We start from the raw sequence: 23447 nt of genomic DNA, 5'->3' as shown, positions 1-23447 counted from the left end.
GACTGAGCCTCAGGGGCACCACATACCCCCCGTTAAACACAGCACGGGCTGCAAGGTAAACAAAGCATACAGCAAAGAAACATACAAAAATTTTGTAATGCATAATAAACTTTTCTTATTCTAAACATCCTAATATAGGAGGTACTCTTCTTGAACGTTACCAACAATCCTATCTACAATTCTATGTTAAACAGTGCAATTATTTCTCAATTCTAAGTGCAATACTTACTTTCAAAGTGCTATTCTCTGTAACACATTTCGTTATTACCTTCTCTTATTCTGTCAGTTTACTCTCATTTTTCTCTCATTCTACTAGACACAAGACACTGACCTCAAATACCTGGTCTGTCACCTGTCTCTATCAATTCTTTATTCACATTGCTCACTTCTATATCAGACATTCCTAATTCTCAATATATAAAAGCTATTTCTCAATTATCAACATTCTCATAAAACACATTATCAAATACTTTTTCAATAAAACATTGCAAAGATTCTTGTAAGTGCTGGACACCGCTCCCAGCCGGGATTTCTTGCAGTGTCTTTGAGGTAGACATCATTCTTTGAAAAGTGTCCATGCAGAAAACATTATCTTCGCAAAGTGTCTATATATGTAAAACTAAGAAAGGGCACCTAAAGAGGTGCAAACTATTTACAACAAAGTTTTGGATCACTCAGCGTTCATGATCTCCTTAGTTCCAAACAGAAAACAACGCTGCCAATCAAAAACTAGGCAACATGATGAAAAACAGAAAAAGGCACAACTGGTGCAACAAACCCTCCTGGGTAACGAGATTGTGGCAATTCTTCTAGTAGTGGTCCCCTCCTGGGGTTCTGGAACTGCCTTCAGATCCAAAGTAATTGTTGACGATCTTCACGTACTTTTCTTCCCAAGGTGTTAAATTGGTGAATTTCAACTTAGGCTGCCAGGTTGGTATTGGTACTGGGGCAGTTGGTTTCTCAGGAACCGGTACAGGAACGGTCTGGATGGTAGCCATGGGTGGAGGGGCAGCAACTGATCGCTTCGGCTTGTACCTTTCGATAAATTCCTCTGGAATACGGCGGATATTCAGGGCATACCACCCTGTTGTGAGTTCATTTTCCCCTTCACTACTGAGGCCCGAGGAACTCCCTCTTCTGGTAAAGAAAGGTAGTGAGCCTGATTATCAAACACCTGAGTCTGATGATGATGACTGGCTGAGTGGAGTTACTGACTGGATATAAGGCTGCCGACGCCCTTCTGCCCTGCGGGTGATTTCTCTGTGGACTTCTAGGAAACCAGTCTGATTCCTGCTCCTCTAAAGCTAAGTTTTCTGCTTTGCCTTTTGGCATTTGTGTTTTGTTTTCCCTGCTTTTCTGGATTCTGCCATTCCCTGCTGGGGTGAGCTGAATCTCCTTTTGCTGGTTGCTCTGTCTTCAGAATATTCCTGAGTACTGACATAGCATTTTTGAAGCCTAGCGTCTTCAGGGCCTTTTTCACTGTCAGTTTGTTGGCTCTTATTTTCATAGGGTTTTTCACGGATTGCAGACAGCCGCCTTCCTGTCCTTTCCTATCCTAGTTAGCTTGTGCCCCGTCTTTGCTCAGTCTATCTTTCTGTCTGTGTTGTGTTCTTTCTTCTTGCTTCACCGTCATTATATGTAAGGGGCTGCCTTTTGCTTTGGGGTCTGCTCTGGGGCAGTTTAGATTTCCCTTTCTGTCTTTAGGCTATTTAGTCCTCCGGCTGGGATCGAGGGGCCTAGGGCATCGTAGGAGCCCCCCACAGCTACTGCTAGTTGTGTTGATAGGTTCAGGGGTCTGCAATCCGATAGCTGCCAACCTCTCTGGTTTTCTGTACTTAGCTAGCATTTCTATTTTTGCCTCCTACGGTGACTCAATCATAACACCACCCCCTGAGTCCCTCACGCCGGGTGAATGTCACATACTCCCCGGGTTGCAGGTTCCTGTCAGGATGCCCCTTCCTTAGCTGGGGCTCCACGTCTCGCCGGTGAAAGAACAGGTCGCTGATCCTTTTGGGGTCCGCAATGAATCCGAACCCCTTCTCTTGGTTCACGTTCAGAACCTGCCCCCATCCAGCTGCATCCCGGGGACCAAAGTGACCAGCACGGGCTCTCTCCTTTCGATCTCTATCAGGGCCCAGCACAGCCATCTTCCTCTGCTCCCTCTCCTGGTACTCAGCTGCCAGCTGCCACAGGGTAGCCCGACAACGGGCCTCAGTCTCTTCTCCCTCCTCCCGGGACCTGCTCTCACCCACTGGGGCTCGCGGTACCACTGTAAGGGGTTCAGGTGTCTCCCCCTTGGGACTAACATCCCGGTCCCAGACAAGGTCCAACACGACCTGTCCCGCCGCCACTACGGGCGCGCACCCCAGGGCCTTCCCATGTGCGGTCATACCTGGGACCTCCTGGCGGTGCTCCGGTTCCGTTACAGGCCCGAAGCTGTGGGGCGTTGCGGGGACATCTACCGGAATAGCGGGTCCAGGTGCTGGCGGTGGTGGAGTAGATGGCGGCACGTCCGCGGGCTGCAAGTAAAACAAAGATAGAACAAAATAAGGAACATACAAAAATTTTTGAAATGCTTAATAAACAATTCTTATCTAAACTTCCCAGTTTGGGAGGCACTGATTCTTGAACGTTGCAAACAATTTAACTAACTATCTATACTTAATATATATTAAAAGCTATATTACCTAATTTTAAGTGCTATGGTATCAGTTCAAGTATTATCATCTACACATATTCTTCTGCTTTTGTCTTTCACATTTTCTATACTCTCCTTCCTTTAGACCTTGAGTGACAACCGCTGATGCCTGGTTCGTCACCTGTATTCAAATCTTTATTCAAATTTAACTTCTTTATTAAAGTACTACCATTTAGTCAAAATATTCACTCCTAATCAAATACCTAGATATTACTATCAACATTTTTATATGGCACATTATATAATACTTCACATTAAGACATCAATAATTCTTGAAAGTGCTGGACACCGCTCCCAGCCGGGATCTCTTGCAGTGTCCTTGGGTTGGAGCAATGCTCCAGGTTGAGGTAGTTCTTATCTTCAAAAGACTTATGTAAAACCAAGAGAGGACACCTCAAGAGGCGCAACTATTTACAAATACAGTTTTTGATGCATTCCAAGTTCATGATCACTGCAGTTCAGTAAAAATGCTGCCAATGCAACTAGGCAACTTGAAGAAAACTGGAAGAACAAAAACATGATTAACAAAACAAAAAGGCACAACGGTGCTAATACATACCCTGCTGGGTAACAGTTAGTTATTTGGGGAATGTTCTTTAATAGTGGTCTCCTCCTGGGGTGGTGGAAGCTGGTTTCTTTGGCTGCTTCCAGGGGAGAACTTCTGATTTTCCTCTTCCTGTTGAAGGTTGCACATAGGAGGAGGTGGTTACTTGTTTGACTGCTGACTGTAGTACAGCAGGGGTGGTGACGTGTACCAGCGGGTGTTGTACCGGAGTAAAGGTGGCTTGCTTAACCTTGACGGGTACAATTACCACAGTGGGAGGTATTCCTGCTGGGGTAGCATAAGTATTTTCCCTCTTGTAGGCCGCGATGAAGTCCTCCGGTATGCGGCGCACATTCAGGGCATACCAGCCACGTAGCCCCTCATGCCGGGTGAAAGTAACATATTCTCCCGGGTGCAAGTCACGAGCTGGGTGTCCCCTCCGGAGGTGGGACTCTACATCCCTCCGGCTGAAGAAGAGGTCAGAGATCCTCTGGGGGTCCGAGATGAAGCCAAACCCCCGTTCCTGGTTAACATTCAGGATCTGACCCATCCTGCTGAGTCCCGGGGACCGTAGTGACCGGCACGGACCCTTTCTTTCCGGTCCATGTCAGGGTCCAGCACTGCCAGTTTCCACTGTTCCCATTCCCTCTGCTCGGCTGCTAGCTGGCGGATGGTCTGTTGGCATCTGGCCTCCGTCTCCTCCTCCTCCCGGGACCGGCCTCTACCCACAGTGGACAGGGGCACTACCACTAGGGGTTCAGGTGTTTCCCCCCCAGGGATTCGAATCCCGGTGACAGGCTTTGCTGATTGCATCGCAGCGGCCGCAGTCTCCACAGATGCTGCCTGAGGGAGAACCAGTGCATCGGCAGTGGGTACCGGTGGTGAAGGTACCGCTGGTGTGGGCCCTGCCTTGGCGCGCTGCAGGTTCAGGGTCCAGAGAGCCTCCTGTCTCAGCCGCAGGCGGTGTGTCAGCAATCTTGTCCTCCAGCTGCTGGCGGTCCATTGTGGAAGCAAGGTTGGAGCCTTCAGCCATTGCGCCGGGGAAGTTCAGCTCAACCTCCTCGCACTCTTCGGGCCTCCTTCCTTCTCCCAATATGGCGTCCTGGCGTTCTCTCTCCTTACCGGGCTCCTTTCCCACCACAGGGCTTTGCGCCTCCTTCTGGGGGTGGCGTCTTCTTCCTACTCCTCCATACCAGGCCAGTATACGAACCCCTCTGGGGGTGGGCCATGTTGCTGTAGCACAGAAGTTTAGGCAGGGGAGGCCCAGGACAGTTTGCGCTCTTTTCTTAGGTCCACCCATATTGTCACGCCCTTCTTCACCGCGCCGGCGGCCATTTTGAGAGTCCATTTTACAGTCTATAATTTTGGTTATTTTGCACATTCTCAGCAATTAAGTCCAATTAATCTTCGGCACACAGAACCCGGTGGCACCGGGCTTCGTCATCCTGTTCGTGATGCCAAAAATGTATCGCCCTCACTGTGCCAGGGCAGTGGGGTACTCGGTACCGGGCCCGTGGAGTTCAATGGGAGATGTCACGGTAGCTGTGACCCGGTCCGTGGCCCTGGGCGTCCATTGTAAAAGGGGAATGTTGAATGTGTGGATGATGATTAAAATTTATGAGTGAATGATTCGTGACGCCACCTGTGGTGTTTGGCAATGAAGATGTTAAGCCGACGCTGCAGACAGATCCTCTGGGACAGATGGTGTGGTGCAGCAATGATGGTGTAGCCCTCCACAGGCAGGGCTGTAGTCCCAGGGCAGTGTAGGCGAAGAGATAGGGAGGAGACATAGATGGTGCGGTGTCAGGCACAGCGATGTAGCAATGCTGAGTGTGTTGGCGCAGGAAAAAGTAGAGGACACCAGGGCATGTAGTTCCAAAGTCCCGACTCACTCACGTTGCTGTTGTGCCCCCAAGTCTTGTGTGGGAATAAAGTGGTGACAACTTCTATTCCTCCGGTGTCTGTCGCAGGACCATTAGTATCCATACATCCTCGGGGACCGGACCCCGGCGATGCGTTTAGAACTTGATTAAGGGCTCTGCTCTAACCCTAATCCATAGTTCACTTCTTCTCCTTACGTTCCATACAAATCAATCTTTCTTATGGAGGATTAGGCTTTCTTAATGTCTCTTTCCTGTGCCAGCAGACCCAGGTCACTGAGGTCTGCTGCAGCACTTCCTTCATCTATCCCACTCAGGGGATCCTCTCTCTGACTCCTCGTCAGTCTAACTGCCCTAGTTCCAATCATCTCCCGCTCTCTTGTGCAGACTAAGCTCCACCCACCTCCCAGCACTCTTCGTGTTCCAAGCAGGGAGTCACCAAAGGGTGCTTTGCTACACTACTATGTTGTGTGGGATGCAGGTGTTGGAGTGTGGTCAGGCGTCTCCACCTTACCTGGATGGTGGGGCACCATACATCAAGAGGAGGTGCAGTACCTCTGTGGCGTCTGAACCCTCAGGGGCGCCACAAGAGCGTTGACTTAAAGCTGGCAAGGGACTGCTTGTATGTGCTGAAGTGCTCAGTAGAATGGGTTCTCTTCCATCTCCGCTCAGCGGCCCTGGAAACCCGTCTCAGTTCTTTGGTCAGGCTGGTCAGCCAGGGCTGCCTGTTGATTGTTCGAGCTTTGCTCTGCGTGAGGGGGGCAGCCGAATCAAGTGTTGCTGTTATTGTGGTGTTATAAAAAGTGGCAGCAGCATCTGTGTCATGAAGGGAAGCTATGTCTGTAAGAGGGATAAGGGACTCAGAAAGTGATTGTAAATTGAGGTGTTTGAGATTCCTGTGAGGGTGAGCGAGTTTATGGAGCGGGGGTTGCGCAGTAGGAGAGGAGAGGGAAGAGAATGTCAGTAGGTTGTGGTCAGACAGGGGGAGGGGTGAGTTATTGAGATTAGTGAGGGAGCAGAGACGGGTGAAGATAAGGTCCAGCGTGTGACCATCTTTGTGAGTGGCCGCAGAGGACCATTGAGTGAGGCCGAGGGGAGCCATGAGCGATAGAAGTTTAGAGGCAGCCGGGGTGGAAGTGTCAATGGGGATGTTGAAGTCGCCCATGATGATGGTGGGGATGTCAGCAGAAAGGAAATGGAGTAGCCAGGTGGTGAAGTGGTCGAGAAAGGTGGAGATGGCTAGTTCTGGGGGGGCGGTAGATGACAGCCATTTGGAGGTTAGAGGGGGAATAGATGCGGACGGAGTGCACCTCAAACGTCAGAGCCACCGGACTACTCCCCCTAATATCCCACATCATCCCGTCAGCCAGAGCCACTGGACTACTACCACTAATATCCCACATCATCCCATCAGCCAGAGCCACCGGACAACTACCACTAATATCCCACATCATCCCGTCAGCCAGAGCCACCGGACTACTACCCCTAATATCCCACATCATCCCGTCAGCCAGAGCCACCGGACTACTACCCCTAATATCCCACATCATCCCGTCAGCCAGAGCCACCGGACTACTACCCCTAATATCCCACATCATCCCGTCAGCCAGAGCCACCGGACTACTACCCCTAATATCCCACATCATCCCGTTAGCCTGGGGTGAGAATCAGAGCGCTGAGTGGATTTGCCCTAACTTACATACCGGAGATCCCTTTAAGAGAGGCCTGGGGTCAGAACCAAAGCACTGGATGGATTTGCCTTGACTGCCATACCAATAGAATCATAGAATCATAGAATCGTAGAGTTGGAAGGGACCTCCTGGGCCATCTGGTCCAACCCCCTGCTCAAAGCAGGATTCGCTAAATCATCCCAGTCAGATGTCTGTCCAGCCTCTGTTTGAAGACTTCCATTGAAGGAGAACTCACCACTTCTCGTGGCAGCCTGTTCCACTCATTGATCACTCTAACTATAGAATCATAGAATCGTAGAGAATGATCCCTTTAAGAGGGAAAATGTGCCTATGGGATGGAGGATGTGTGTTGGGTATATGGGCAGGGAGGGGGTGATTCATTTCTGTCATGCTCTCTGCTCTTTTCTGGGGGGCAGACAATGGCTGGGAGCTTATGTTCCCGGGGATGCTTCGTGATTGGTTGGTGATACACACATACATTCAATTATATATATATATATATAGATTGTTTCCTTATAGAAATATATTTCACCCTTTTGAAACATGCAATATTAGGCTAGGTTCACAAAGCGTTAACACAGCCCATTCAACGCATAGCGTTGACGGGCTGCGTTAACGGTATAGTATAATGCGATCGCGTTATGCTGTACCCGCTAGTGCTGATGATTTATCAGCGCTAGTGGTGACAGAGCCTCAGACGCTGCAGCCCGCATCTGAGGCTCCGTCAGTGAATGACGGCACATCACGAACGCGTTCCGCTTTACGGCATGCGTCGCCATGCGCCACATAATGGGGGTCAATGGCAGCGTTAACGGACTGCGTTACACCGTGTTATACCGCGGTGTAACGCAGTCCATCTAACAGACTGCTAAAACGCAGTGTGACCCCGGCCTTACTATTTAGCCACAAGATGCTAGCAGAGCCCTCTAGAACCTCGATCTATGTTAATCTAAATTTGATGCACATTAATGGTCTGTACACATGTTGTGGATTTGCCTGCGGATTTTTCTGCAGATAATCCGCATCTCTTGCCAGAAAACGCAGGGTAAAATGCATGATGTTTTCCTGCGGTTTCCTTGCGGATTTCCAGCGGATTCTATTGCGTTTTGCCCCTTGTGGAGAGAGATATTTTTTTCATGTGCCAGAATGCGCGTAATATTCCTCAGCATGTGCACAGCGTTTTTTATTTTGCATTGCTTAAAATGGGAATGTACAACGCAGCAGAATCTGCTGTTGACTGTTTCTTTCTCTATACATATTAATCTAATCTGATTTCACATCTATGGTAAATTTTCTGGCCACATGTATATACCCTATCATGCTTTCCGCTCCAATATGGAGACTCATGTTTTCTGTTGGCGTATGTGGGCTTTGACGTTGCATCCTCTCTCTCTCCCCGTTTAGGCATCCAATCAGATTGCAGAATCCAAGAATGCTAGAGTTGGAAGGGGCCTTGTGGTCCTCGTGTCCAACCCCCTGCTTAATGCTGGATTCACTAAACCCTCTCAGACAGATGTCTGTCCAGCCTCTCTGTGAAGACTTCCATTGAAGGAGAACTCACCACCTCTGGTGGCAGCCTGTTCCTCTCGTTGATCACCCTCACTGTCAAAAAGTGTTTTCTAATATCTAATCTGTATCTTCTCCCTTTCACTTTCATTCCATTGCTACTAGTCTTTCCTTGTGCAGATGAGAATAATGATGATTCCGCTACACTGTGACAGCCCTTCAGATATTTGTAGACAGCTAATAAGTCTCCTATCAGCCTTCTTTTTTGCAGCTAAACATTCCCAGATCCTTTAGCTGTTCCTAGTAGGACATACTTTGCAGTCCGCTCACAATCCTGAATGCTCTTCTCTGAACTTGCTCCAGTTTTTCAATGTTTCTTTTAAAATCTGGTGCCCAAAACTGGACACAGTATTCCAGATGAGGCCTGACCAAGGAGGAATAGAGGGGAATAATTACTTCATGTGATCTAGACTCGATGCTTCTCTTAATACATCCTAGAACTGTCTTTGCCTTTTTTTGCTGCTGCATCACACTGTTGACTCATGTGCATTCTGTGATCTTTTAGTATATCCTAGTCTTTTTCACATGTGCTGTTACTTAGTTCTTTTCCTCCCATTGTGTAGATGTCATTTTTGTTTTTCTTGCCCAGATGTGGAATCTTCCATTTCTCCCTGCTAAATATGCCGGGCCCAGCGAGCGATGCGGCAACGGACAGTTCACGTGTGTAAGAGTGGTGGATTGTCCTAACGCATTCCTACCCCTGAATTCACCAATTGCATCATGTGCACAGTGTTATGCATCTTTTGTATATCTTGTGTAATGTATTCCGATAGTGTATTAAACATGATGAATAATGCGGATATCTAAAATCATGTTAGTCATGTACGAGCCGCGTCCCTTATACCAGACAGGTATAACCAGCTCCAACCATTATCCTAAGAGGGGGGCGGCTTTATAGATTACAACAGAGGAATGTGCGTTCAGTGATGTCAGATAATAAAGGGCGGGGGATAAGTGGTTCTCTCCGTGGATATATAAGCAGGTGACTGCACTTTCTAGGTTCACTCTGCAGAGTTCACACTCAGGATGGATCCAGAAGGTATGGTTGGTGGATTTGGCTCAGAAAAGCCAGCTAATGCAGAAGTACAAGCTACCTGTAACAAGGTGAGTAACATCATGGGGTATTATCAGCTTCTTCTAAATTCTTCTACTTCTGACATCTCTGGATGGGAGACTGATAAAAGTTTGGTTTTAGCAGCAGCATTAATGGGAAAAGTTGTTTTATACTTGTGGTCTCCTCTTCCTAAAGTTCTCTCTGGTCTCTCGGATCCACATCTTCTCGGATCCACATCTTCTCCCTCTTAAGTGACGCCTGTATCTGGCTCCGGTTTGGACCCTGCAGCCATCACTGAAGCTGAGGTGGAGGATTGTGGAGCCGTTAATGCACCTCAGACTTAGGACACCTACACACATCCATGTTTCCTGTACGTGTGGCATCCTTTTTCATACGTACTGGAGACACTGCACAAGCACACCCATTATAACCTATAATGTCCATGTTTTTCCAGCAGCACGGATGACAATAGATGACAATATATACATACGTGTGAAAAATAGAATGAAGAATAGAAATAACAGATTTTTAGGTGTTTGTGCAGATATAGCTAGATAGATAATAGATAGATATCCCTGAGATATATAATTAGCGCTGTGTGTATTTAGTTTACTGTACATGTATTAAGCTAATAAATAAATTAAAAAAATTATATGGGGCCCCCCCTAATTTTGATAACCAGCCAAGGTAAAGCAGACAGCTGTGGGCTGATATTATCAGGCTGGGAAGTTCTCTGGCTATTTGTCCCTTCCCAGACTAAAAATACCACAGCAGCCCCAGAAGTGGAGAATCACATTAGATGCACCAATTCTGGCGCTTTGCCTGGCTCCTCCCAATTTCACTGGTCCAGCGACAATCGGGTTAATGGGACTTGGAATTAATGTCGGTAGTGAATTGTCCAAAAACACAGCTTGCATCAAGCCCTGGGGTTAGTAATGGAGAGGGGTCTATCAGATATCAACTCCCGGGGTTAGGGTTAGGTTACACATAGCGATGCACCAGCGATCCCGACAATGATATGGATCGCTGGTGCATCGCTAAGTGGTCGCTAGTGAGCTGCCACACAGGCAGATCTCACCAGCGACATCGCAGGGGTTGGGGGTCGCTACTTACCTGTCAGACGCGGCGATCCTGACGTCCTCCCGCCCGGCTCCACGCGTCGCTTGTCTCTCCACAGCAGGAAGCCCAGCAGGAAGCGCCCGACGAGAAGCGGTCCAGGACGTTCTCGCGCGATCAGCGATAACCAGCGGGGGAGCGTTCGGAGGTAAGTATCAGACATAGCGATATCGCTAGCAATATCGCTATAACGTCACAAAAACCAGTGACGTTATAGCGATATTGCTAGCGATATCGCTTAGTGTGACAGGGCCTTTACACACACCAGAACCCAGATGTCGTTTAGTGACTGTAATAAGTGACATATTGCTTCGCTGGAGCATTCCAGAATCTCCCATTATTACACTACTGATGAGATTTGCCTGTCGCAGCTGCGGCCCCCCTCCTCTTTCCCCCACAGCCCTTCCACACACACATCAGTGTCTCTTTGCTTGCAGCTCTGTGAAATCTGAGACTCCAGTGAGGATTCTCCTCCCTTCCCCCCTAGTCAGGAAAAGGTCTTGTTTGTTTCATGCCATGTGACTGGATACTGGAATAGGAGATCTTAGAGGAGCCATAGTGCGACGGTAGTCGGTGCTACAAATATGAAACTGGCATATGGTAACGTACTCCAAGCCGGCTTCCCTATGGTGGTCCTTGCTAAGTTCTAGCCCCAGTAGAAACTGAGAACTGGGTTACTCCTAAAAGGTGTGTCATAACTACTGCATGTTTGGTTTTGAATTATTGTATTCAACAAACTACAAAGAATGATACCATGTGCGTGTTTATATGAGCTTCCCTCTACGAGATAGAGTTATTATAAGTTTTGTAGTTTGATTATAAATCCAAGAGTAGGGGGCTGACCCTCTTCAGACTGCCCCTTTCGTGATGTCATAAACCCAAAACTATAAGGTACTCCCTTATAAGGTACTGAAATTAGTCAGACGAGCTGGAGATTTTCATGTCTAAAGGACATCCAGATGCAGGGCGACGTGTGGCTGCTGCCCATCCCCCCGCCACATGGCTAGCCTACAGACCATCTAGGCAACTGTAAGTTTAATTTCTGCTGTTAATCCCTTTTATTTTATATTTGAATTGTACATATCTAATGTCTCAACTTTGTAACAATGTTTGTCTGTGTAATCACTGCCCACCTTTTTTGGGAATACATGATAAATTTATTAGCTCTGTCTTCATACTATAGAAACGAACACATGCCTTTAAGATAATTAGGCTACTGATTGGGTTGGCTTTGAACCCCTCTATTAAGTCTATAACTTAAGCAGAGAAATCTGGAGCTGGTGGCGGCGAGGTGTGTCTTGGCTGGTTGGGCTAGCTGACAGTGACGGAAGGGGCTTATATGCTGAGTGGGTGGCTGTGGCCAAAGCATTGATAATTTCCTCACTGCAGCGGCCTAATCGCCCATGCACAACAAGCAGCCCGTCTGGCGACTATTTATCCTAGGTGTAATTCCCTGACTGACCTGAGGATAAGGGGGGCACTGGAGAGCTGCGAGTTCCAAAGTGGAACTGAAAAGTGGGATATCCATAAATCCCCGCAGTTCGTGGAAGAGTGTTGTTACAGAACCGCCCAGCACACCGAATAGGAGATGTATGCCCTTAATGCAGCAACCGACTGGCTGCGACCCCCCTGGGCAGAGGTAAACAAGATATCCCACTTCCGACCTCCCCCCACCTTTGTAAATGCCAAGGCTATTGTAATGTACGTCTGGCGTCTTAATTGGAGCCTGGTATCTACTGGCACGACACACATTGATTGTCCTGCCCTCTGTATGTATATATATTCTGAGACCGATGAGTAAAATGTTGTCACACTGGAAATACATGGAGTAGCAGTGATCTTTTATATGTTCCCATGTTACAAAGCCTTTCGAACCAGCGTCCTTCATTCAGAAGTGAGGAAAAGCAGAGTGGACCTCCTGAGAAATGGGGTGGTAATGTAAGAGGTATTACAGCACAGAAGACCCCGTTACACTGGTGGCAGCAGCGGGATATGATACCCCGTCTATAGGAGTAAAGTCTGAATGGAAAACAACTACCAGAAGTTAAAGAGGAATACGTTAAAAGACCTGGTGGAAGCTCGAGGATTAATCGTCAGCAACAAAACAAAAGTGGATTTGATAGCAGCCATCATGGAACATGACAGTGCAGCGCCCCCAAATGTGAACGTGGAAGAGACTGAATTCCAGAGGGAAGTAAAGAGCAGACTGGCGTTCTATGGCCCAAACCCTGGAGTAGAGATCGTACGAGAGGTGATGGCTGATGTGCGTACTGATCTGAAGGAAAAGATGGCAGAGCGGACCAGGATAAAGCTAGCCAAGATGGAGATGGCAGAGCGGACCAAAGTAGAGCTAGCCAAGATAGAGCTAGCCAAGATGGAGATGGCAGAGCGGAGAGAGGAGAGTCAGTGAGCAGGGGGAGCTCTGGCCTCCGCCCAGGTACCGTCAGCAGTAAGCCACAAAAAGATCCAGTATAATGCCTTCCGACAGTTGGGGGAGGCAGAGGAAGACATTGATGGCTTTCTGCAGGACTTTGAGCGGCATTGTGCCCTTCATCAAGTGAAGTCGGAGGATTGAGTTCAGGTTCTGGCCAGCAAGCTGATAGGCCGGGCAGCGGACGCCTATCACATGGTACCTGATGAGAACTGTATGAACTATGAGCGGATCAAAGAAGTGATCTTGGCCCGGTATGCGCTGACACCAGAGGCATACCGCCAAAAGTTCCGCGGACTTATAAAACAGGTAACAGATACCCACGCTGAATGGGCCTGTAAACTACGGCGGTCACTGCTACAGTGGGTACAAGGGAGCCAAGCAACCACTAAGGAGGACGTCCTCCAGCTCTTCTTGTTAGAGCAATTCTTTGCTGGACTAAACCCCGAGACACAAGAATGGCTTCGGGACAGACGGTCAATGACTCTTGAGGAGGCGGCTTGTCTGGCCGATGAACATCATGATGCCAGGTCTCAGTTGTCAGGATCAAAAACTGTCACTAGGGGCCCTCCCATGTGTCTGGAGGCCCCTAAACCACAGAAGATTGTCGGGGGACCAGCTAAAACCCCGGCTTACCAGAGTCCCCCTGGGTGCGATGCCACACCTGCCATCAGCTGGGCCACCTGCAAAGACAATGTCCCAACCGGACTCAGTGTACCCAGTGGCCAAAGGCAGGAACGGCCACCATCAACCGGGCCGCTGTACACTACTACCAGGGTGAAGCTGACCCGGCATTGGGGGCTATGACTAATCCGGGGATGAAAGAGATGGAGGAAGTGCTGCATGAAGTAGACCCCGTGCAGGCAGCCCGGGCAGATAATCGACAACAGCATCGACAGGCGGTGTGGGTTAATGGGAAATGTATGCAGGGACTAAGAGATTCCGGAGCAACTTTGACCCTTGTGAAGCCTCATCTCGTCCGGGACCAAGAGAAGACGGACCAGACAGTGGCCGTCCGTGTAGCAGGGGGAGCCATACATCAAATGCCCACTGCCAGGATTCACCTGAACTGGGGAGTTGGGGATGGCCTTGTTGAGGTCAGCCTGATGGAGGATTTGCCTGCGGACGTCTTGCTGGGAAATAACTGGGGGCCCATGTTGTCTGCATTCTCTGTCGCCCCTCTGGCTTAGACCTATCCTGTGACCACCCGGAGACAAGACAGGTAAGACACCCCAGGCCTACATGTATCCCCATAGCCAGACACATTTCTTGGGCCACCCCAGCTGAGTTTAAAAGGGAGGTACTTGAGGATCCCTCATTACAGGGGTATCGTGGGAATGCACCGGAGGGGAGAGGAGTACTGGAAGGAGAACAGTTTGTATGGCATCAGGGACTCCTCTACCAGGTTACAGAGCAGCGCCACACAGGGACGAGCCCCACTATAAAACTACAGCTGGTAGTTCCCAAGAAGTATAGGCAGGAGCTACTGCGAATCTCTCATGACATACCCTTGGCCGGGCACCTCGGCATTAGTCGCACCAGGCAACGTCTGACACAAAACTTCTTTTGGCCGGGGGTAACCTATGATGTTCGTCAGTATGTGGCGCCCCTGAGGCTCAGTCGCCACAGAGGTACTGCACCTTCTCCTAAAGTGTTGTGCCCCACCATCCAGGTAAGGTGGGAACTCCTGACCACGCTCCAACACCCACACCCCACACAACAGGGTAGTTCAGCAAAGCCACATTGCGGCTCTTGCTTAGAGTGGCTCCCTGCTTGGAACACGAAACGTGCTGGGAGGTGGGTGGAGTTGAGAATACATAAAAGAGTGGGAAGGATTAGGATTTGAGGGCAGTCAGTCAGTCAGTCAGTCGGAGAGACTGAGGGAGGAAGTCACTCAGAGAGGAGTGAGGAAAGAAGATCCCTAGGAGAGAGGGATGGAGGAAGGAGTGCTGCAGCAGACCTGAGTGACCCTGGTCTGCTGGCACGGGAAAGGAAAGAAGGAGAAAGACATTGAACTGAAGCCTGAGCTTCCATAGGAAAGAAAGACAAGTACGGAACGTAGGAGAACAAGGGAACACAGAGGACGTGGGTTAGAGGAAGAACCCTGCCTAGAAGTTCTAAGCGCAAGGCCGGAGCCCGGTCCCCGAGGTTGTATGGACACTAATGGTTCTGCAGCAGACACCGGTGGAGTAGTGGGCTGTAAATGCACTACTCCCATCTAAGACTTGGGGGCACAACAGCAACACGGATAGAGAGCCTGGACTCAGGAGTAGGGAGTCCCCGAAGCTGGCTACAGCTGTCTGCCGTACAAGTAGAGTTCTTGGGAACATCTGTTAGGAGGAACTCCAGTGTAACTCAGTACTAGGAGATCTTCACACTAAAAGGCGCTATAAGAGGAGACGTTCAGAAAGGCACATGTTGGCGGAGCGTTGGAAGGGAGCATTCCATCTTGCCTGGAGGTTGGCTGAGTCCGTGACCAGGAGGACATGGCACGGAGGCCGGCACCTGTGTGTACTACAGACTGTGAGTAAAGCTTTGGAACTACAAGCCCTGGTGTCCTCCATTGATTTTTGCGCCAACACACCCAGCACCGCTACATCTGGGTACCAACTTCCACACCACCTGCGCCTCTCCTCTTCCCCTACATCCACACTGCCCTGGGGCTACAGCTCCACCTGTGGGGAGCTTCACCATCTTGGCTGCAACCCATCACCAGCCCCAGATGATCTGCAAGCAGCGTCGGCCTAACATCTTACTTGCCGAACATCACAGGTGGTGTCATGAACTATTCATCTAACTATATTCCACCAGTCACAATTTCCCCAGCACTTGGGCGCCCAGGGCCACAGTCCGGGCCACTGCTGCTGTGACACATCCCACTGATACCGGCCCGGTACCGAGTACTCCACGGCCCTGGGAGGGCGACCCAAGTACTGCCAGACCTGTGACAGATGCCAGCGCATTGGCAAGAGGGGAGATCACTGCAAGGCTAAACTGCACCCCCTCCCCATTGTGGAGGAGCCATTAAGCCGAGTAGCGGTCGATCTGATAGGGCCGTTAGCCAAACCCAGTCTGTCAGGGAAAAAGTATATATTGACAGTGGTAGATTATGCCACACGGTATCCAGAGGCGGTTGCATTACCTAACATACTGGCAGAGACAGTGGCGGCTGCCCTGCTCCAGGTTTTCTCACGGGTTAGATTTCCCTGGGAGGCTATCACGGACCAGGGTACCCAGTCTACAGCAGAGGTGACCAACCAACTGTGGAAGCTGTGCGGCGTAAAGTCCATTAGAAGCGCCCCGTACCACCTGCAAACCAATGGTGTTATGAATGAGTCACCGTAGGAGGCAAAAACCAGAAATAATAGCTAAGTCCAGAAACCCAGAGAAGTTGGCAGCTATCGGATTGCAGACCCCTGAATCTAACAACAACAACTAGCAGTAGCCGTGGGGGGTTCCTACGATGCCCTAGACCCCTCGATCACAGCCGGAGAACTAAATAGCCTAAAGACAGAAAAGGGAAATCTAAACTGCCCCAGAGCAGACCCCAAGGCAATAGGCAGCCCCCAACATATAATGACGGTGAAGCGAGATGGAAAAACACTCACACAGACAGAAAGATAGGCTGAGCAAATGATGGGGCCCAAGCTAACTTAAACAGGAAAGAATAGGAAAGCTGCTGTCTGCAATCTGCCAAAACCCTCTCAAAAACAAGAGCCAATAAACTGATAAGAAAAAGGCCCTGAAGACGCTAGGCTTCAAAAAGACTATATCAGTATTCTGGTATTATCTGGAGACAGAGCAAAAAGGAATTCAGCTCACCAGCAGGGAGAGGCAGAATTCCAGACCAACAAGGCAAAAACAAAACAAAAGCACAAATGCAAAAGGTAGAGCAGAAAACTTAGCTTTTGAGGAGCAGGAATCAGACTGGTCTCCAAGAATCCCTCAGAGGAATCACCCGCAAGCCAGAAGGGCGTCGGCCGCCTTATATCCAGTCAGCGATCCCAGTCACCCAGTCATCATCATTCTGCTCAGGTGCTTTGTAATCAGCACCACTACCTTCCTTCACCAGAGGAGGGAGTTCATCAGACCTCAATGGTGAAGGGGAAAACGAACTCACAACACAATGGGTTGTGTGAACGTTTTAACGGAACATTAAAACAACTCATTGGGACTTTTACCAGGACCTACAGGGACTGGGAGAAATTCTTGCCACACCTCCTGTTTGCCTATCGGGAGGTGCCCCAAGAATCCACGGGGTTCTCCCCATTCAAACTGTTATACGGGAGGCGGGTAAGGGGACCCCTAGACTGGGAAGGGGAGGGAACCATAGAAGGGATACCTATTGTGCCCTATGTGCTGGAATTCCAGGACCGCCTACAGGAGCTGACTCAGGCTGTATGTGGGAACATGCAGGCGGCCCAATGGCACTAGCGCGTATGGTACGATCGGAGGGCCAGAGAACGCACCTTTGAGATAGGACAAAAGGTCCTGGTGTTAGAATCAACTAGGCAGAACAAGTTCAAAGCTGCATGGCAGGGGCCCTACCAGGTAGTGGGGAAAATAGCCGACACCACCTACAATGTCGCCGATTGTGACGACCCCAGGGTTATCCGCATGTTCCACGTGAATATGCTGAAGCCCTACCTGGGGCGCCCTGAAGAGGTAGTGGCCATCTGTGCACCCGAAGCAGAGGATTTAGCAGGACTCCCCTTGCCTGATGTCTTAGGGGAGAGGACTCAGTCTAAAACATGGGACCAGGTACACTTGGGAGAAAACCTAGGGCCCCGGGAGAGACAGCAGGCGGAGGTGTTGTTGAGGCAGCGGCAGAGGATGTTTTCAGAGAGACTGGGGTACACCGGCCTGGCACAACACAAGGTTGAGACCCAGGATCAGACCCCCCTGAGACAACCCCCCTTCCGCGTCCCTGAGTCTGTACGAGAAGGGATGAGACAAGAGATACAAGAAATGTTGCGTTTAGGGGTCATTGAAGAGTCAGATAGTCCCTGGGCATCCCCCGTAGTGTTAGTGCCCAAGAAGGATGGGACTACCCGGTTTTGTGTAGACTATCGCAAGCTTAATGAGAAAACAGTGACAGATGCATATCCCAGGCCGCGTGTGGATGAGTTGTTAGACCGGCTGGCGGGGGCAAAGTATTTGACCACCATCGATCTATGCAATGGCTATGGGAGATCCCCCTAAGTCCTGATGCTATTCCCAATTCTGCATTTGTCACCCCGTTCGGCTTATTCCAGTTTCGAGTTATGCCATTCGGGATGAAGAATGCCCCTGCGACCTTCCAGAGGCTGGCTGACTGGCTTCTGGATGGTCTCCAGGACTATGCTTGTGCCTACCTGGATGACATCGCCATCTACAGCGCGACATGGGATGAACATCTAAATCACCTAGAGACAGTATTGGACAGGATCCACAAGGCCGGAATCACCTTGAACCCCAACAAGTGTCACGTGGGCAAAGCAGAGGTTCAGTATTTAGGAATGTGGGAAGTGGGAAACAGCGACCAGAACCAGCCAAGATTGAGGCCATAGCCAAATGGCCCACCCCACGCACTAAAACCCAGGTCATGGTGTTTCTAGGGAAAGCAGGGCATTATAGGAAATTTGTCCCCAATTACAGCAGCGTAGCCAAGCCCCTCACTGATCTGACTCGTAAGAACCTCCCCTGCCAGGTAACCTGGACCCCCGAGTGTGAGGAAGCCTTCCGCCAGCTAAAGGAAGCCCTCACAAATACCCCGGTATTGGCCGCACCCGATCCAACTAAACGTTTCATGGTTCACACAGACACTTCCATGTTTGGGTTGGGGGCAGTGCTAAGCCAAGTCGGGCCGGACGGTCAAGACCAACCGGTTGCTTACCTGAGTCGGAAACTATTGCCCCGCGAAGTAAGCTATGCGGCCATCGAGGAGTGCCTGGCAGTAGTATGGGCACTCAAGAAGTTGCAACCATATTTGTATGGACGACAGTTTTCCCTCCTAACGGACCATAATCCCCTAGTGTGGCTTAATCGAGTCTCTGGAGACAACGCTAGATTACTGTGGTGGAGTTTAGCCCTACAACCTCTAGACTTCACCATCCACTACAGACCCGGCAAACAAAATGGTAATGCCGATGGACTAAGTCGACAAATGGAACTTGTACCAACCCCATAGACTTCGGTCACTCCCAAGCCGATCCGTTAAGGATCAGACTGTGTATGCCGATCGCGTCGCTGAAAAGGGGGAGCCGTGTTACAGAAACCCCAGCACACCGAATAGGAGATGTATGCCCTTAATGCAGCAACCGACCGACTGCGATCCCCTGGGCAGAGATAAACAAGATATACCACTTCTGACCTCCCCCAACCTTTATAATTCCCACGGCTATTGTAATGTACGTCTGGCGTCTTAATTGGAGCCTGTTATCTACTGGCACGACACACATTGCTTATCCTGCCCTCTGTATGTATATATATTCTGAGACCGATGAGTAAAATGTTACAAAAACAAAAAGAGCACTACTGTAAAAAATTGCACACCACAATATGATTTGATTAAAGCGATATAATGATACAAGCTTTATTGGCACACCTGGCAGGGCGATACGCGTGGGACCATGGTTTTCTTCTACTCGGAGCTCTGATTCAGGGGGGTTTTTGGTCATGCTATATACACGCACATCTGGTAAACTAAACCTCTTATTTTCCTTCAGGCTTTCATGGGGCTCTTGTCTCCACCATCATCTCCAGTTACTGTACTGGCTTGGGTGTTATTCTTGAGGGGGGCTCTATATCATGAGGGTTATCCTTCTCATTCATGTGGGTTAAACCGTTAAACCAGGTTTTTTTATTTTCCTGGTTTCTATATGTATTATATGCCTCATGAGCCATCAGGTTTAGGGTCCATGTTTTGTCAGATATATGCCATGCATTTTGTACATATTGGGCCTTGGCTGTTTTTCTGAGTAGATATGTACTTTTGGTTTTAATTGTGTTTTAATATTTTTGTGTGCCAATAAAGCATGTATCATTATATAGCTTTAATCAAATGATATTGTGGTGTGCTATTTTTTACAGTAGTGCTCTTTTTGTTTTTGTGCTATTTACTTTCCACTACTGCTATTGCACCCTGTGTTTCATTATATTGCTGTGCGCCTGGTGTTCTTTTGTATTAGATGAGTAAAATGTTGTCACACTGGAAATACATGGAGTTACAAAGCCTTTCGAACCAGCGTCCTTCATTCAGAAGTGAGGAAAAGCAGAGTGGACCTCCTGAGAAACGGGGTGGTAATGTAAGAGGTATTACAGCACAGAAGACCCCGTTACAAGTGTTAGCAGTGGTGGGACATCCAAAATAACCCCCCTGCGATAAAGTGTTAGGGCAAGACTAGCTTGCTATTTTTTTGTCACATGGTGCCAGCAGTGGGATAACTACGATAAACCCCCCCTGCGCCTGTGATAGCCGTGTGTCGGCAGTGCGTCGCATCCCTCCGTCCGTGACATACCGGTGTCAGCGGGGGGATCTGTGACAGTGACGCTACATAAAGATGAGAAAGTTCTGACGGCTCCGACTGTGAATGAAGAACAAAAAATAATAATCCACAGGTCCCAACTAGAGATGAGCCAGACACACAGATGACGTCACGCCTGCCCTGGGGGATCAAAGCCACAGGGGCGCCAGGAGGCTCACGGTCTCCTGTCCATGTGTCAGGCACCACTGACGTGGACCCTGGACCAGAGACCTATGAATCCATCCGCTCATCTCTAGTGCCAACAGTCCCACACACAGCAGGATACAGCGGACAGTCCTGGATTTGGGTCTACGCCTTGCTGTCTTGGGCGTCTGCTGGTTGTCCCTCACTACCACCGCCCCTCTGACAACTCTTCCTGCCAGACTTTGGAGCTACGGCCGAACCTCAGCGTGAAGCGGCTCTGGTTTATCCACAATCAGATCAGAATTAATTGGCAACAAACAAGTTTGGTGACAACTAAATTGAATTTGAGCAAATCTGCCGAATTGTAGAAGTCAGATCCGCTCCTGTCCACTACCAGATACGCGGCAACCTGGGGAGACGTTCACACTGTCCGGTCCTTGTGTCGGGCGTCATTCACACAGCGTACCCTGGAGAAGTGGTTACATACAAACTAACAAGATTTTCTGTTCTTTTTTCCTTCTCCTCAGGTAAAGGCTCAGTTTCTAAAACAATCCGGGAAAAATGCCTCAAAGTTTAAGGCTCTGGTTTACAAAACTCAAATTGTGTCTGGAAGAATCTACTTCGTGAAAGTAAGTGATCTACAAAGCAGCGTCCTGGTGGCCGGAGGTGATAAGTATCCAGCAGAGGGCGCTCCGTAATAATAGTGAAATCCATTACTAGGTCCGCCCCTTCCTGATCAAAATGTTTGGTGCTGATAAAATAATAAGGCCTACACTCACTTTCCGTACCGGCGTTGTTCCCGCGGTGTCGGCACTCGCTCTCCCCGGGCTCTCGAGAGGTTGTTGTGACACATGACTCCAGCACCCAATCAGAGCCGGCATCACTGTCCCCGCCTTCGGACAAATCAAACATGAAGAGGAAGTCCGGCCTGCAGCTGATCCCTGACTTCCTCTTCCTGTTCAGTTCGTCAAGAGGCGGAGACAGTGGCGCCGGCGCTGATTGGGTGCTGGGGTCACATGTCACAACAACAGCATCGGAGCCCCAGGAAGAGCGGAAGTCAAGTATAGGCTTTATTATTTTATCAGGGCCAAGCGAGGGATATGAGAAGGGGCACATTATGGGATGTCAGGATACATACAGACACTGGGGTCACACTGATCACATTATGGGATGTCAGGATACATACAGACACTGGGGTCACACTGATCACATTATGGGATGTCAGGATACATACAGACACGTTGGGTCATACACTGATCACATTATGGGATGTCAGGATACATACAGACACTGGGGTCACACTGATCACATTATGGGATGTCAGGATACATACAGACACGTTGGGTCACACACTGATCACATTATGGGATGTCAGGATACATACAGACACGTTGGGTCATACACTGATCACATTATGGGATGTCAGGATACTTTATATAAGGGTTTGTGCACTGAGCAGTGATCGGAGGACTCCCCGTGTAACGTGTCCGTCTGTCTCTCCGCAGGTCGATACTGGAGATCAGTGCTGTCATTTGAAAATATCTGTCTCTCTACCTCATACTGGAGAAGATCCACAGCTATCGGGCTATCAGTGCGGGAAAACTAAGAAGGAAGCCATTACAATTTTTTAAAAGATGTATGTGATGCAGAATATATACAGAAACCGGCCAGAAATCCTACTCCGATGGGCGGAATAATAAATAAATCTTCCATCTCGGCTGAGTCTGTAATTGATGAACTAATGATAAAGATGAAAGCAGCAGATCCGATATGTAAAACCCAGCATTATGCTGCATTAACCCCTTCCAACCGCAGCCAATTTTGATGTTAATGACAACCCAAATTTTCTAATTTGACACGTGTCACTTCACGTCAGGGTGGGGAACCTTTTTTTCTGCAAAGGGCCATTTGTATATTTATACCATCATTTGTGACCATCCAAAATGATAAATGTCAAGGATCGCAGCCAAGGGGTCATTACTGAACCCACCAGCTTTGATCTTTAGAGCGACCAGCTCTCTGCTGCCCCCTATCATCAGGACAATTACGCAATTGACCAACGAGCAATGGAAGAGGCCGCAGGCTGTTTCCACTAATAGGTCGGTTATTGGTAAACTAACAGTTTGCGTATGGTATATACACCTCTGCTTCCAACGCCTGGGATATGTGTAGATACCCCCGATACCTTCACTGCTAACTCCACAATAACCCAAGACTACTCACTGCCACCACCAGTCATTTATACAGGCTGACTGGAGGCCTGGTTCTGGTAGCATATGGCTTTGGGGTGCGGTTTATAGAATAATAGGAACAGAACTAATACATTTTATATTTAATCCAGAACGATAGGCAGGGTTTATAAAAAATATACAAAAGATTTCACAAAGGGCACAAAACAATACAGTATATACAATTAGATAAAATAAAACAGGATTAACAAAAGAACTTAGTACACCAGTCACAGACATGATTCAGCTTAGCGAAGGAGAGCATTTTGATTGGAGATATTCAGTGAATGGGATTCATGCATACTCCGAAGTGTATCTCTTTACAGAAACACATCATAATTTGATCTTTTATCAGCACCTGAGTTACATCCACACCCGTGAAGACCTCATGTGGGCCGTGTTTTGGAGAGCTTTTTGTTCTAAACTGGAAATTCTGTTGTCCTTCTCCTCTGCATTTCATCCTCAGACCAATGGGCAAACTGAGAGAACAAACCAGACTTTGGAAACCTATTTGAAATGTTTTATATCTGCTGATCAAGATGACTGGGTCTCATTTTTGCCCTTGGCCGAATTTGCTCTAAACAATAGAG

At 48.9% G+C, this 23447-nt stretch overlaps 1 protein-coding gene across 1 annotated transcript; it reads left to right on the top strand.

Moving 5' to 3' along the window:
* Positions 1-9327: 9327 nt before the first annotated feature.
* LOC141091450 (cystatin-A-like) lies at positions 9328-22346 on the top strand. The gene is made up of 3 exons (XM_073577019.1): positions 9328-9483; positions 21157-21258; positions 22135-22346. The coding sequence occupies exons 1-3, from the start codon at positions 9406-9408 to the stop codon at positions 22258-22260; spliced, it is 306 nt and encodes a 101-aa protein (XP_073433120.1). The 5' UTR covers positions 9328-9405; the 3' UTR covers positions 22261-22346.
* The last annotated feature ends 1101 nt before the right edge of the window (positions 22347-23447 follow it).

Source organism: Dendrobates tinctorius, unplaced genomic scaffold (assembly GCF_039654945.1).
Source record: "Dendrobates tinctorius isolate UK_male_01 unplaced genomic scaffold, ASM3965494v1 ptg000054l, whole genome shotgun sequence".
In the NCBI taxonomy this organism is placed as follows: Eukaryota; Metazoa; Chordata; class Amphibia; order Anura; family Dendrobatidae; genus Dendrobates; species Dendrobates tinctorius.
This window is presented reverse-complemented; position numbering and strand designations above follow the sequence as displayed.